The sequence below is a fragment of the Parasteatoda tepidariorum genome, chromosome 4, assembly GCF_982258835.1.
Source record: "Parasteatoda tepidariorum strain Cologne lab strain chromosome 4, Ptep-v5.0, whole genome shotgun sequence".
Lineage (NCBI taxonomy): Eukaryota > Metazoa > Arthropoda > Arachnida > Araneae > Theridiidae > Parasteatoda > Parasteatoda tepidariorum.
Window position 1 is genome coordinate 51762003 of NC_141758.1, and position 15787 is coordinate 51777789.

Below are 15787 nucleotides of genomic sequence, written 5' to 3' on the forward strand. Positions count from 1 at the left end.
GAAATACGTGATTAAGTCAAATATAAATTTGACTTAAAAAAAAAGAAGATAAAACAACTATTCCAGACCTATAAATGCAACATTTTTGAATTATCTGAACGATTGCTTTGTCTCGGTTTAAGGGAATCACCGGAAGTCATAAAAGATTCGAGAATCTCTAACCATCGGCAGAAAAAATCGTGACTCAGATTCGCGAATTTTCTGCATTTCGCTAATTAAGATCGTTAAATGCAATGTAAGTCATCGTTCAAATCGAATTTGTGTGCACTGGTCGCGACTATGAAAAATGTCTTTTAAAGTTTGGAATGTCACCATTTCTCACCTAAAAAATTATTAAATATGTCTTACATGTATTAAAGTACTTACCTTTGCACATTATAGTTTTGTGCGAAATATATTTATTTACTGTTGTGGTGTGATAATTTTCAATTTTTTTTTATATAAAAGGATAAAAAAAAAGGATTATTGTTACAATTAACAAGTAGAATTCGTTTATTTTGGAGGGGGAAAGAAAAGTAAAATTTCAAAAATTCTTTTTTAAAAAATGTTTTTTCTGTTTCAAAAAAATTCAGTTGGAAAGTGTAAAAAAAAAAAAAAAAGTTCTATAGAGTGCTTCGTCCAAAAATAGATCTCTCAATATTTATGGAAATGTAAGTTTATTTTTATTACAAAAAAACGAGCAATAACAAACCACAAAAAAGATATAAAGATTGTTGAAACCACATTGCAACCCATTTAAAACATTTCCGTAAATACGGGGATCACCCTACACTGACATTTACTTAAATTTATATATTTTTCTCACAAAATTACAATTTGTCATTTCCTATAGACTTAAAAATCTTGATTCATTTTCAAACTTAATTTCGCGCGGAAGTGAGTTAGAATTTTTACCCATTGCGACAAAACGGAAGGTTAACTTCCTCTTTTTTTACGTTTTAGAGTTTTTCTTCTCCGTAAATTTGATTCTTATAAGAATTTTCTTCTGTGATAAAGAAATATCAGATACCTAAATGCATTTGGATACATCGCCATTTTGTTATTTCTTAATGTTGAGAATATGCTGTTGAATATTCTTCTGGTGACATTTTGTATTCAACTACAATATTCTTCTGGCATTATGCGATTTGATAGTAATGATGGTTTTCCTAGTATTATGCGATTTAGTCGTAAGTTATTTTCATGCATTATTCTACAAAATTAAAATTTTATTAAAATTTTCGTCACTTAAAAGATCCTGTACATTTTAATAAATGTTATTGTGTTAAATATTATCACATAAAATAATGTTTCGAAATTTTATGTTAATACAGGGAGCCAAATAAAAAAAGATATAAACCTGAATAACTTTTTCTTCTTCTTCCATCTACTAAATGCCAATCTGATTAATTAGAGAGTTTATCCTTAACTATGTCAGTTAATTTGTGTGCAAACGATAATCTAAGTTACGAAAACAGACACAAAATTGTACTTTCTCTGAATAAAATTTTTTTTTTTTTTAAAATCCTCAAGTCAGAATAGTTTCGCCAAGAGAGAGCTATCATTATTTTTTACCCTTTAATGTTGATTTTTTTTTATTACGAATTTCACTAGGTCTCTGACTTAATCTCAATCTACTTAAATATATATATAATTTTTTTTTTTAAACGCACAGTTATAATACTTAAATAAATAATCCCAAGAAACTGAAACAGTAATATATAACTTAATTAAAAATGTCATTCGCTTTAAAAATAAAACGGAAGTAACAGTCGACATGCTTCAAGTGCTCAAAAATTAGTTTTTGAGCGCTGGAAACATGACTGTTATTTCCAATTATAATTTTTTTTTGAAGCGAATGAAGTTTTTAATCAAGTAATTATGATGCTAGTTTACTGGAGATAATTTCATGAAAAAAAATGGTTATTAATAATTATTTAATTGGAAATATCGAAAAAAATTTGCATCGTTAGGTGAATTAATTATTGCATCATTTTAAACAAAACAGTTTTTAAATGACAAAATTCGAAATTTGAACGAAATCGAAAGGGATTTTAAGAAATGAATTTTTTTTAAAAAAAAATCGCATTCTTACATTTTTTTCTCAGGAATTATTTGATCGATATCGTTCAAATTTTGTATTACATTGTTTAAAAATTGAAACTTGTGCAAAACTACGATCAATAAGAACCGAACTGACCTAAACGTTAATCTGGGAATTATTTCTTTTTACTACATTGTACGTATTCAAAAAATAATTGTTCGTAGGAATATTTAATGGATCCTAAGAAAAGAAAGAATCATAAGAAAACAAAGTTAGGAAGTAATTAATGTTCATAAACAGATGTCAGGCAAGAGAAGAAATTGAATTTCGGTAAAATCCTTAAACTATGTTGTTTAAATAATTATGTTTAATTAATGCTGCTTTATAGTCTTATTGCGTTTTTGTTGCGTAAGTAAGTAAATGTGCAGCGTAAGCATAAATGAATGACCGAAATTAAAAATTACAAATTTTTAACTATTACAAATTTTATAATAAATGCATAAAAATTAATAATAATAATAAAACGTTAGAAGCCCTAATCTTTCATTAATTGATAATCATTCAATATGTTATCAAATACATTAAAGGATCAATAATATTGCATAATCAATAATTGTATTAAAATGTATTGCTTATATGCACGTCTCGTATACTGGCGTCTTTTGAAGTTATACCGAATGTTTATAGTTTTTTTTTTAATAAACTAGAAGACTCCATCCCCTGTTCGCTCCACTCACCTACTTCCGTAATTGCTTCTTTTTCATAATTGTTTATTTTAACTTCCCATAAAAACACTGTGCAATTTGGATTCGAAAAATTCAGTTACTGTAATCATATATAAGACATGGGCATCATTTGTAGAGGGCGGTGAGTATATGTCTTTCAATATTTCAAGCAAATACGGAAAACTTTTATGAATCATCATAAATTAAAATTCATCAAAGTTAATAGCGAGAAAGAAATTAGAAAAAATTAATCTTTCTGTAAATATTTAGCAAACATAAGAATTTTTTTTAAATTTCGTTCACCTAAAAAATTGGACTTTTGCGAAGAAGATAAGGGCATTTTGTCAATGTTTTTAATCAAACAAATTGGATGATTACCCAGATTTGAATGAATTACCTAGATTACCTAGATAGAAGGAACACAGATTGTGAGACTCAATAAGAGGACATAAATGAGAAATAATTGTACGTGTTGAAGAGATTTTTAATAATTCAAATTGGGAACGGTTTTTATCGTTATTTATTAAGTTTTCTTAATTTTTAAAAATTTCACTAGTTAGAAATCTGACAACTAAGGCTAAGATTTTTATCTGGCAACATGTAATCTCTCTCTCTCTTCCTATCTTTTGCTACTTTTGATTGACATCTACTCGAACGCGAGCTTACGAAATAAAAAAATAAAATCTCATGAAGGAAAAATAATTTTTCTAGAAAAATAGATAAATCGATATTTAGAACCAAAAAAAGTTGAAAAAGAAAACGAGAAAAAGCATTTAAATTTGCAATAACTTTCGAACAAGTAGGAATTTCGAAGTCCCGCAGTGGACTGATCGTTAAGACACGGTTCCCAGCAGATCACCGAAGTCAAGCATCACTGGCTACGGTCAGTGTGCGGGTGGGTGACCACTTGGATCAGTCTGCGTAGGGACCGAGGGTGTGTGATATTGGTCCTCGTTAAACTGTGCTACCGTAAAGTGCTCGACTTCGCACGTAGGTCGTCGGGCTACCGAAGCGGGGGTGCCATCCCCTCCGCAGAGGATCAAAATTGTGATGGCATGTCTTCGGATCATCCTCCGGGATGTTTCCCAGACCGTCGCCAATAGCCCATTGTGCAGCTCTAGTGCGACGTAAATTAACACCAACCAACCAACCAAGGAATTTCGAAAAAAAAAAACTCTGGTTAAAATTATGATCATCACATCAATCTATCATAGGCCGGGATAGCCTGGTCGGTAGGGCGCTGGGCCCATATCCAAGAGGTCGTGGGTTCGATCCTCGCCGGCCGAAGACTCCCCGTGTAGTAAATGGTGACTGATGCACGTTAAATCTGTCGAGTCTCAAAGTCCTCCATGTTCCCACAACAAATCAATACCTCTGGGGGTACTGATCCAGGAGTTTCCTTGTCTTCTGGATTGGTTCAAAATTGCAAGGCTACGGAGTTGAACGTAAGTAGTCATAAACCCATGAAATTGGGTAGGCTGTTCAACGACGGTTATAATATAAAATAAAATCTATCATCACGTCAGTCATCACGACTATCATCACGTCAAATTTCAATTCTGAAGTTGCATTTCAGCGGATAGTAAATCGACCAATATGTTTCTTTTTTTTTTGCAGCAAATTAAACAGTTAATAATTCTCGAACTAATAGTCGAATCAGAAATTTCTTTACTCTATCGTACTCTCTATACTTTTTGCCACACACCTTCGTAATTTTAAGCATCTAAATCTTATAGATTTTGAGCTGTAGAGTAATTTGTATCGTAAAGAGAAAGAGGAAAAATTTGCGATAACGCACTTAAAATTGCAATAACTTTCGAACAAATTAGAATTTTGGAAAAGAAGAAGAGGAAGAAAAAAAAAAAACTCATGTTCACTCGTGTAAACAATGTTACATCACATAAACAAATGTGATTCTTTTATCATGCCAAATTTCAACTCTTTAGTTGCATTTCTGCTGCCTAAAGACTGACCCGCATGTTATTTTTTCAAAAACACGTTTAAAAGTTTCACGAATAAATTTTATTCACGGAAAAATATTCTAATGTTAATTTTTTTTATTCCATCCCTGTACTTCCATCCCTGTACATTCATTCCATCTGTATACTTTTCTACACGACTTAACAATTTCAAGTTTCTAAGTCGTATTATGTAGGGAACGAGATTTGAAATATTTTACAATTCGCAATTCAAATATTTCTTGATAATTAATAAGACAAGGCTATTTAAAAAAACAATAAACAATAATTTTTTTGATTTATTTATCTTTGAGTAAGTAATTACTGAGAGCAAGTCTTATAATTTTATGCAAAACTGTTTGATGATCAAGATATGGTGCCCCGAAACACCAAAATAAATAAATAAATAAATAAGTGTTGAAATTTCAACTTTTTAGATTTTATTCCCCATTTATTTAGATTTAAAAACAAGAATATATTTTGTAAAAAAATACATGAATATAATAAAGTATAAAACTTGTATGTTTATTAAAACAATGCGATAAAGTTGCACACGGAAGGAGCAGTTTCATAACCAAAACCGTAAAAGGCACCATAATTACAATAGTTCCTTTTGAAATACGAAGATTTGTATTTAAAATTTTAAAATTAGATCACTTGATGAAGAGTTATTCATGGCGACTTTTTTCTTCTTTTTGAATTGTGCTGATAAACCTCGCAATATTATGTAGAAAATATTTTTTCTTCAACAATTTTTTCTGAAATTTTTTTTTTGAAAATTCAATATAATCTTTTGAATAAAATCAATTTTTGAAAAATTGTTTTAATTGAAAAGGTTACGAATTAATTGAAAGAAAAACACAAAAAATACCTGAGTGCCACGTCTTTAAATATGGTAATTTTGAATAAAAAATAAGACGCTTTGCAAACAGCTTTATAATATTTTTACTTATTCGAAAGTTGATATTTCTACTTATTCAGATTTTTTATTTTTACTGTAACTTTTGCATATTCAAAGTCTTATTTTTCAAAAAATTGCTAAAATATCACTGGCTAAAGTATTTAATCAGTACAGATTAAGCTTTGCAATTACAGTCAGTAGTTTTTACATATTTAACTCACTTTGAGTAGCTACATTATAAATCCAAAAGTAGAACTTAAAGCTAAAATTACTTATTTTTTATTTCACTTACACAGCAAGATACTGTATAAGGTGTTCGGTAATTACCGACTTTAATATATATTTTTAGAATCCTTGTTAAAAATTAAGTAAAAATGTGCATTCATAAGGGGAAAAAAAAACGAAATATTATTATGGTAATTTCATTTGATGAAAACATTACAATTTGTCTGATTACTGTGATAGAGAGAAGTTAACCAGGCAATCAAACTGGTTCGAATATTATTCATTCCCTTTTTATCTCTATAGATTTGATAGATTTCAAGTGAGTTTAATTTCTTCCACGCTGATAAATTAATTGTACAATTTTTAGACTAATCATTTCACAAGAATTATAAGAATATATAAAGGCGAAGATTACGGAGCTGTTATACTAAATAACAGTTAAAAAATTCAAGTAAAGATTTGCCATGATTTTCATAGCCAACGAACTTTATGTGGCCGTATAAAATTTATACATATTTTGCATAAAATGTTTTGTTGGGGAAACATAATATACAGGATAACGAAGAAAGTAATTCTTTTTAAGATGAAAAAACAATATTATCCATAAACATAACAGTAAAATAATATTTTGAATTTTACAATTCTTCTAAGCTTTAGAGGACGCTATACTACGGGAGAAACACTTTGTGTTCAATTCTCTTCCACCTCCACTGGTATTTTAAAATTCAAAATATAGAAAAAATTAGTTCGTGTAAACCTAAAATAAACCATGACGTTTCAAGTGCTGAAAAAGGTTTTCAAATAATCAAAATGCAGACTAACAATTGCAGAATAAATCAGGATTACGCAGTGATCCAGCAATAATTAGTTTGCATTTCGATGTTTTGAAAAAAATATTTTCGGCATTTGGAACTTCATGGTTTATCCTATGTTTATTTGAACTCACTTTTTTTTAATCTTTAAATTTTAAGAGACCAATATTGTTAAGCAGAATTTGCCATCAAGAGTTTCTCCCGTTGTATAACATCCTAATAACTAGGCAATATTGGTCAGTACTCTAAGATGAGTAAGATTCATTGTTCTGGGGACTGATGAGGTCATATATTAGACCTCAGAAAGTTAATATAGAAGCCTCTAATCAAAGAATGAAACTGATATACGCAAATTAAATAAAAAGACAAAATAAGAAAATACCGTTTAAAATAATAAGTCAAAATGGAAAGGCGCTAAAAGCAACTAAAACCAAATTTGTCTTATTTTAATAATTCAGAAAGTTAGAAACTCAAATCAAGCAAAAACAGAAGAATTTCTAAAGATATGTATGTTAGTAAAACAGCACTTCACCAGAGGACGCGCTGTCTGCAACACACAGGAGCCTTTCTGTCGTCAGTGGTAATACCAAAAACTGACTGCGCACCGTCGCCCCATAATGGATAAATACGAAAAAGCAATTCAAAAATTGAAGTGCAAATACAATGAAAAATTAACGATACGCAAGTACAATTCAAAAAGTACACAGAGGACTAATTGCTTTATTGAAATTACATATATTTGCAGGCTTGTTTGCTCAATTTAGGTTTATAAACCCTTGTCAATTAGAAGGACATATAGAACAATTTATAGAAGGACATCACAAAGAATACATCAGGGTTACGACGGGGTTCGAGCCCACCACCTCCACGATTCACACTGCGTTTGGCGGGCGATACCGCGCGGCTAGGGAATCCCCAGAACTAATAATGAAGCGCCCATATATAAGAAAAATAAATAAAGATATAGTTACAGTTAGAATAACCAAATCAAAATAATAATATAATAATGATAAATAAATTGCCAAATCTTAATCTGTGTATTGGCAGACAGTGTGTTCCCTGATGAAGTGCTGTTTTGCTAACAGACATATCTGTAGAAATTTTTCATTTTTGCTTGATTTGTGTTTCGAATTTCCTAAATTACTAAATTGTTACAGAAGCCTTCAGTATCATGCACATATTATTATATTGTTTCTACTTTCTCTTCTTTTCTTTTCAGAATTTGGAGGTGTATATTTTAGCCCCAACGAAATCTATCGCAGAGTGCCTGAAATTAGAGGGCGAAAAATGAAGATGGCCTTAATGGAAGTCAGCCCAAACTATGGCCAGTCCTGCTTCGATCCTGCTGATCTGGTGAAAAGAACTAGCCGGGCCCTATTTGCGAAAGGTCAAGAGCCCTATCGAATGGGCAATTTGAAATTTTCAGTGCCCTTAAGATCTGCAGTAAGATCAAGACAGACTAATATTTATGTGGAAAGACTATCGCTCTTTGGTTTATCTGATTTTAGTTTCATTGAGGATGCTAAATCAGATGAACAAGGTGGATGTCCAGTGATGTTTTTTAAGTGGGGTCGCTTAAGAGCGATTTGCACAATTATTGCAGAACTTGAGGGGCTGAAGAACACTGGTGAGTGTGAACTGAGAACAGAAGAGCCATTGTACATGCGTGTTCGATTAGCGAAATCAGAACCTGTTGATCCACAAATTGAAATGTCTCAGGTTAATGACATGACTGTTGATGTTCAAGGTCTTGAAATAACTTCAGAAGAATCAATGGCAGAGATTAGAAGAGAGCTTGAAACCACTTTGAAAGAAGCCATAAATTCTGAGGTCAGAGATATTTTAACAGACTTTGTACAGAACAGTTTATTGAAGCAAACTACTTCGAAGTTAACTTATAAATTGGAAGATATTTGAAGCATTAGTGGTTAAAATTATTATATCTGGTTGCCTTTAATTTATTTATTAAATATTCTGTGTTATTTCTGTTTATTTAATTTTTACAAATGAAGGAAATAGTAGGTATTAATCTGCTACAGGAGATTAATTAAATTATTATTGCGTGTAGTTGAGCTTGTTTATTACAAGACCTGCTTTAACAAAGAAATTTTTAATAATTGTTTATTTTAGTGTTAAAAGCCCTATTATCGTTTTTCAATGTTCGGCTGTGTTCAACTATAATCCTATTCAGCTTAAGCTAAGTATGCTTTCATTAAAGTCATTAAGAAGTCCAATAAAGTTTATCTAACTTCATTCATGTGCTTCTGTGCTCATTGCATGTTTGCATTAAAGTTTTTCAGTGACTTTTGGTTACGAACTTGTAAACTTCTCTATCGGGGCCTTAGCTTAACAGTTTCTCTGGTCGTGGAAATATAAAGTTGGTTGTACTTCATCTAAGCGTTTATTGAAGACTTGTCTCAAGCGTTGAGGTTCTACAATGACTTCAGGGCAAAATTAACAGGTATTTCTGCCTTAAATTCTCACCTTAATCTCTCAGTCATCCGGCCTATATTTAATCATATCATAATTTGTACTGTACGGTACTTTTTTTTGCTTCACGTGGCACTGGAGCTGCACAATAGGCTATTGGTGACGGTCTGAGAAATATCCCTGAGGATGTTCCGGAGACGACATGCGGACGTCATATCCCGTTTTACTGGCAGGTCACATTCCCACACTATCCATCCGCAGATTGTAATTTTGACCTGAATTTGAACACGATCAATCTCCGATATAGTACCCCCCAGAGATAGTTATGGGAGCTTGGAGGACTTTGAGACCCCGACAGATTTAGCGTGCTTCAGTCATCATTTTGCACACGGGCAGTCTTTGGCTGGCGGGGATCGAACTCACCACCTCTCGGACATGGGACTAATGTCTTACCTGCCAGGCTATCTCAACTTAATAAGTTTTCATGCTTTGTTCAAAGATCTACCTGGTGAAATTGAAAGGGAGAAAGCATAATTTATAGAAAGTCATTATAAAGGGGAGATACAGAACCTAAACCGGTGCGCGGTGGGAATCGAATGTGCTACTTTCACGCTTCATGAGTGTTCTGAAGAAAGATAATACCCTGCTGCCAGGATTTTAACTATATCCTGCTTACCCTTAATCAGAGAAGGTTGATTGATTTGTTCATTTTCGTCGCACTAGAGCTGCACAATGGGCTATTGGCGACGGTCTGGGAAACATCCCTGAGGATGATCCGAAAACATGCCATCACAATTTTGATCCTCTGCTGAGGAGATGGCACCCCCGCTTCGGTAGTCTGACGACCTGCCCGCGAAGTCGAGCACTTTACGGTAGAACAGTTTAACGAGGACCAATACTTCACACCCTCGAAATCAGAGAAGGAGAAAAACAGATTGAGGAGCCTTCTTGGCCGAGTGGTATCGCTCGACAAACGCTGCACAAAGTGAGGAGGTAGCGGGTTCGAAACCCGCTGTTATCTTGGTTGTATCTCCGTGCTGTCGTTCTCTGTCATGTTCGATCTGTCCATCTATTTGACAAAGGTTTATTAGCCTATATAAGCACACAAGCCTGTAAATCTATATAATTTCAATAAATAAATAAAAGCAGATTGAAATTTAAATAAACAAGCAAACATGCATATGAAAGAAATCTATATATGAGTAAACAATCTACGTTGCTAGTGCATTTTGCATAGATCATCATATTAATTTAACCTTGCTTATATGATTTGATTTAAAATATACGTCGCATGAAACAAAATGGAATAAACAAAGGTAAATTAATTTATAAAAATTAGTTTTTTTATCTTATTATCCATATGTGCTTACATAATACATTTATATAATCCATATCTGTTTACGTATGCATATTGCAGTTTCGTTTATCAAAATTTGATTAAACAGAAATTTTATTAAACAGAATGTTTGAACACAACATGAAATCTTTTTTGTTGTCTATATTGAATGAATGTCGAAATTTGATTGAACAGAAATTTCATTAAACAGAATGTCTGAACACAACGTGATATCTTTTTTGTTGTCTATATTGAATGAGTGTGAAAAAGTACACAACACAAAATAAAGAGCCCAATAAGTACGGTTGATTTTATTAATTAAAATTGCAAAACATAATATCCTATAGCAAATACTATTCTATTAATTATTGATACAATTATATTCTTTTTCAATAACAATATTTCATTGATTAATGACATTTGAAAAAAATTAAATAAAAGAAAATATCGTCAGAGATATTTCAGAGTCATTTCTTTCATAAATTTCTTAGAAACGTCGTTTAAAAAATGTTTTAATACTGTTTTGGTGCTGTCCGACGTTTTTTATTTCACGTTAATACTTGTATATAAATTAAGATATTATATTTCAAAAGAATAGTTCCTTTTTTGAAATCAGATGCTTGTTTCTTTATATACATGGCATTTTGGTCAGTATAAATATTAAAAAATACGTCTTCATTTGTCACATTTTCTCTGGAATGTCAAAATATATTCAGTGAAAGGACGGTAGTTTGAATCGTAGGAACAGACCTAAAATAATAATTTATAATAAGAAATTAAACTCAATGTAATGATTAGAATGTACATAAAATAAAATAAAATATTTATCAACGTCAGACAAATCATTATTGGAGTCCATCAGATCAATTAAGAATAAGATTAATCTAAATCAATTCATTTATTGGAAAAAACTTAAAGAAATTTTTCCTGAATGTAAGATTCAGTTTTGTCAGATAAATAAACTACTTTTTGATTATGTCAATTACTCTATAGTCTCTAACTACGGTAGATACAGAGATTTTAATTAGAGTCCCTGTATCTAACGTAGCTAGAAGTGATATGACAATCTCATAATAATGCGGATTTAAATAAAGATAGTATTCATTTATGCAGTGTATAATGACGTAGAATTTATGTAGTAGAAAATTGTAAGAAAACTTACTGATTGCTCCGTAACGAATTCTCGAGACAGCAACCGGAAGCGATATCGACTTCGGATAAAGGAACCAACAGGTAGTTGCCAGGAATGACTCTGCAAGACAAATTAATCTTTTTATAATTCATCCATATTTCAATTAAAAAAGTATTTTGGCGTAAACTAGAGAAAGGCTTCAAATGGATTATAAATTGATCTGAGACTAGCCTGTGTAGTGTACACCAGAGTTGTAAGTATAACTGCAATGTATTGATAATTACAAGTATAATTGCAATGCTGCAATAAATGCAAGTATAATTGCAATGTACAATAATTGCAAGTGTAGTTGCAATGTAATTAAAAATTATAAGTATAATTGTAATGTAATAATAATCAAAAGTATAATTGTAATGCAATAATAATCAAAAGTATAATTGTAATGCAATAATAATTAAAAGTATAATTGCAATAACAATTAAAAGTATAATTGCAATGCAGTAATAATTATAAATATAGTTACAATGTAACAATAAATACAAGTATAATTGCAATGTAATAATAAATGCAAGTACAAATGCAATGTAACAATAATTGCAATGTAATAATAGTTAAAAAGTATAATTGCAATGTAATAATAATCAAAAGTGTTGTTGCAATGTAATATAATTGAAAGTATAATTTCAATGTAATAATAATTACAAGCATAATTGCAATGTAATAATAATTAAAAGTATAATTGCAATGTAATAATAATCAAAAGTGTAATTGCAATGTAATTTAATTGAAAGTATAAATGCAATGTAATAATAATTACAAGTATATTTGTAATGTAATTATAATAATAAAAAGTATAATTGCAACGAAATAATCATTACAAGTAAAATTAAAATTTAATAATAATTGCAAGTATAAAGGCAATGTAATAATACTAACAAGTTATAGTATTACTACATATAATAATAATAATAATAATACAGTTATAGTTTTCCTTCCTCTAATTAAATCGTTTCATGTAAAAAATAATTTTTTATAACTTAATTTGTTTTTATTATTTTGTTTCATGATAGTAGAAAATATTTTGAATGGCAAGGTACATCATTTTAAACTATGAAATTTTTTTAATTAATAAAATACAAAATTGAACGAAATCAGTCTCATAGTTTCTGAGTTAGAAAATTTCAAAAAAGCCGAATTTCTAAACTTTCATTTCTCAAGAACTATTCGATCAATTAGATTCAAATTTCGCATAATTTTTGAGCACTGTACACAAAACCACACATCTTTTTAGTATATATTAAAATTGGAAGAACAACTAAGTTGAAAAAAGAATGAAATAGAAATCGAAAAAGAGAAAAAGTAAAATACAATTGTATAATGTTCAATTTTGACATCATGTTGAAGTAGTCAGTGATTTGCAATCATGATTACTTGAAACCGCTAACTATGAATTTTAGTAATTATGATTGTATGTAACCGTTATTTATAATTTTCAGCAATTATGATTATTGATTATCTGCAATCATAGACATTGACCAATCGACTATTCGTACTAATCCTATTTGTGATTTACATCTTAGCAATTAATCTTTTCCATCTATCGCGTCTCAAATCGTTTACGTTTCAGGAACGTTAATTCCAAATTTATTCACTAGGTGACTCTGTTACGGTTTCGCCAAATATACTAGAGCTACAGCTTTCCATTATTTTTATGCTTGTCGTTGCCATCTTTCGAAATTTTATCAAGAAATATCGACTTCATGTTTAGAACCTAGCCAGAAATTTAGTATGATGTCAAACAATAAATATCAAAAGAAAAAGTATTCATTTTTATTTTCTCATTAGAATTATGATCAGGATGAAAAATACTATTAAATCTCGGCAAGTTAAATAATTTTTAATTTCTAACCTTCAACTTGTTAATTAATGTTTTTATTCAATCAGAAATTAATAAAATTGTTGTACTCTGCCAAGACGTAAATTAATGTCTTTGTAATATTATTGAAATAAAAAAATACTGATTGACCAGACATAGGGTTATTTTCTTATAATTTGAAAATTTAAGTGAGTAAGTATAGTATCAGAATTCAACTTCTGCAAATTTTCCAAAGACTAAAACATTTTTCAAAAAACGACTATTAAATCTAGTTTATCCCCCTAATTGTATTTCTTAAATTACTTTTATTTCATCAACCCTTTCTTGCATCTAAATCGTTTTTTATTTTATTTAAATGACCCATTATATGTTTGAAATCATTACCTATCTTTTGATTAAATTTCATATCGATACATTTATGATGCAGGAGTTTTGAAAGTTCTTTAATTTTATTATAAATATGTAGCTTTTTGTCTATTTAGTGTTATATTTATCTTTTAATTAAAAAGAACGTTTCGATGATTTTCTGAGTAAAGTCATAAATGCCGCTAAATTAAAACGGGAAATATGTTAAATTCAACACTAAAAAGCAAGAGCAATTCTTTACCATTGGTGGCTTTGTAGAGTAAAAAATTATAGCAAATGTCTAAACCCGACCAAGTTTACAATTTTTCTTAATTTTTAGTAACATATATTTAAATATAAATATGCATTCCTCATTGTTCATAGTTCAAGCCTGATATCTTTCTTACCTGTGAAATTATATCCCTTTTAAATATCCTATTGGATTCGAGTGCTTTATCGTCATCTGATATTTCTCGCGGGCAAGATATAAAATGGCTTCCACCACAATATTGGACGGTATCATCCTCTTCAGTTCTAATAAATATGAATATAGTAATTGATACAAATAAATATTACATATATATATATATATATATATATAAACAAAGAAGAAGAATAAAATAAAATATTAAAACTTTTAATGAGAAAAAGAAAAGGTCTTCATCAGGACACATTCCTTACGATAAAAGCGATATTTCTGAATAAAAAATAATTTTCCTAAGATAAAAATTAATCTTTATAATGTGTCCATATTGCTAGAAAACTGACAGTTCAGGTTAAAAGATGTCCTAAGGAATCTTCAACATAATTCCTTACCTTATCCTGGATAGACGGGACTGACGTGCCAAATATGATGATGACAATGATGATAAACAGAATCAATCATGTTTCTCGTTGGTTGTAATGAAACCGAGACCATCATCTCATTACCCCCTCATTAGGATTAAATTTCTTCGGATAAATGGACATTCAACGACCCTGAGTTGTTCCAGGAATTTTCGTTCTTGCTTTTTGATTGTTTTCACTTTTGAGTTTGTGTTTAATACAGTGTTTAGCACTGTTTAAGCATTCATAATTATTTTATCTTAAGTCTGGTGCCCCGCAGCCGCATGCGGCTTTTGGGTCACTAATATATAATCACTAATATATAATCGGGTAACTAATATACAATCAAAATTAATCCAGATCGTTCAACGCTTTCATTGAATAGTTTAATGTTAAAAAGTTTGTTTGTAACAGAAACAGTCAAGTATACAATACAGTAACAATAAGTCTGAAAAATACTTTTTTTTCCTTTTTGCACGCTTTTATTCAAAACTGCTCTCACAGTTTGAAAAAAAAAATTGACAAAAGAGTATAAAGAAATTTAAATGATTGGATTCAAACAAGTTGGAAGCTTTCCTGTCAAAGTGAAGTACGTTTTTTAAGTGTTGATACAAGATATCTATAACAAAGAAGATACATTTCATTTCCTTCTTTTTCCTGAGAGGTGTTAAAAACAAAAATATTACGAAGTTTAACTTTAAATTTATTAAACTTAACACAGTATGCTATTGAAATTGCACTGCGGTGGCTCAGGGAATAGAGCTTTCGTTTCCCAATAAAGTAAACCAGGTTCGAATCCCAGGGATGACTGATTAATACGAATTCTGTTCTCGCACGGATCACAATGTTGACGTAAAACATCTTCAATAGTAGATAGGTCATGAATTGGAATTCCCATGCCTTTGGGCTAACCATGGGAAGTTTTCTTGATTTTCCTCTCCTTGTAATGCATATGTAGGTTAGTTAAATCAAAAAGTCATCAAAGGTCAGTTTGTCTAAAGGCGTGATCCCAATGTCTCTTGTCTTCTGCATTGGGTTCAAAGATACAAGGATATGGAATTGAATATTGATAGTCGTAAACTCAGAATTGGACCGGTTGTTCAACGTCAGTTATAAAATAAAAATGCTTTCAAAATTGAAAAAGCAAATATGTGTTCGGGTTAGATAAAAAACTTTATAATTGGCGTCGTTTAAAAGAC

The 15787-nt window shown here is 30.3% G+C and overlaps 2 protein-coding genes across 3 annotated transcripts in view; one reads left to right on the forward strand and one right to left on the reverse strand.

Moving 5' to 3' along the window:
• Positions 1-933: 933 nt before the first annotated feature.
• LOC107440595 (uncharacterized) lies at positions 934-8699 on the forward strand. The gene is made up of 2 exons (XM_016053570.4): positions 934-1169; positions 7864-8699. The coding sequence occupies exons 1-2, from the start codon at positions 1061-1063 to the stop codon at positions 8559-8561; spliced, it is 807 nt and encodes a 268-aa protein (XP_015909056.1). The 5' UTR covers positions 934-1060; the 3' UTR covers positions 8562-8699.
• Positions 8700-10706: 2007 nt separating this feature from the next.
• Positions 10707-15787, reverse strand: part of LOC107440588 (myelin regulatory factor-like protein) — a 147175-nt gene continuing 142094 nt past the window's right edge. The window contains exons 22-24 of one of the 2 annotated variants that reach the window (XM_016053564.3): positions 14171-14297; positions 11573-11662; positions 10707-11160 (exon numbers count right to left, since the gene is read on the reverse strand). In XM_016053564.3, coding sequence (XP_015909050.1) covers positions 11086-11160; positions 11573-11662; positions 14171-14297 — 292 coding nt within the window. In that variant the 3' untranslated portion in view covers positions 10707-11085. The remainder of the gene's footprint in view (positions 11161-11572; positions 11663-14170; positions 14298-15787) is intronic. The other variant, XM_087161085.1, reaches the window with a different exon arrangement.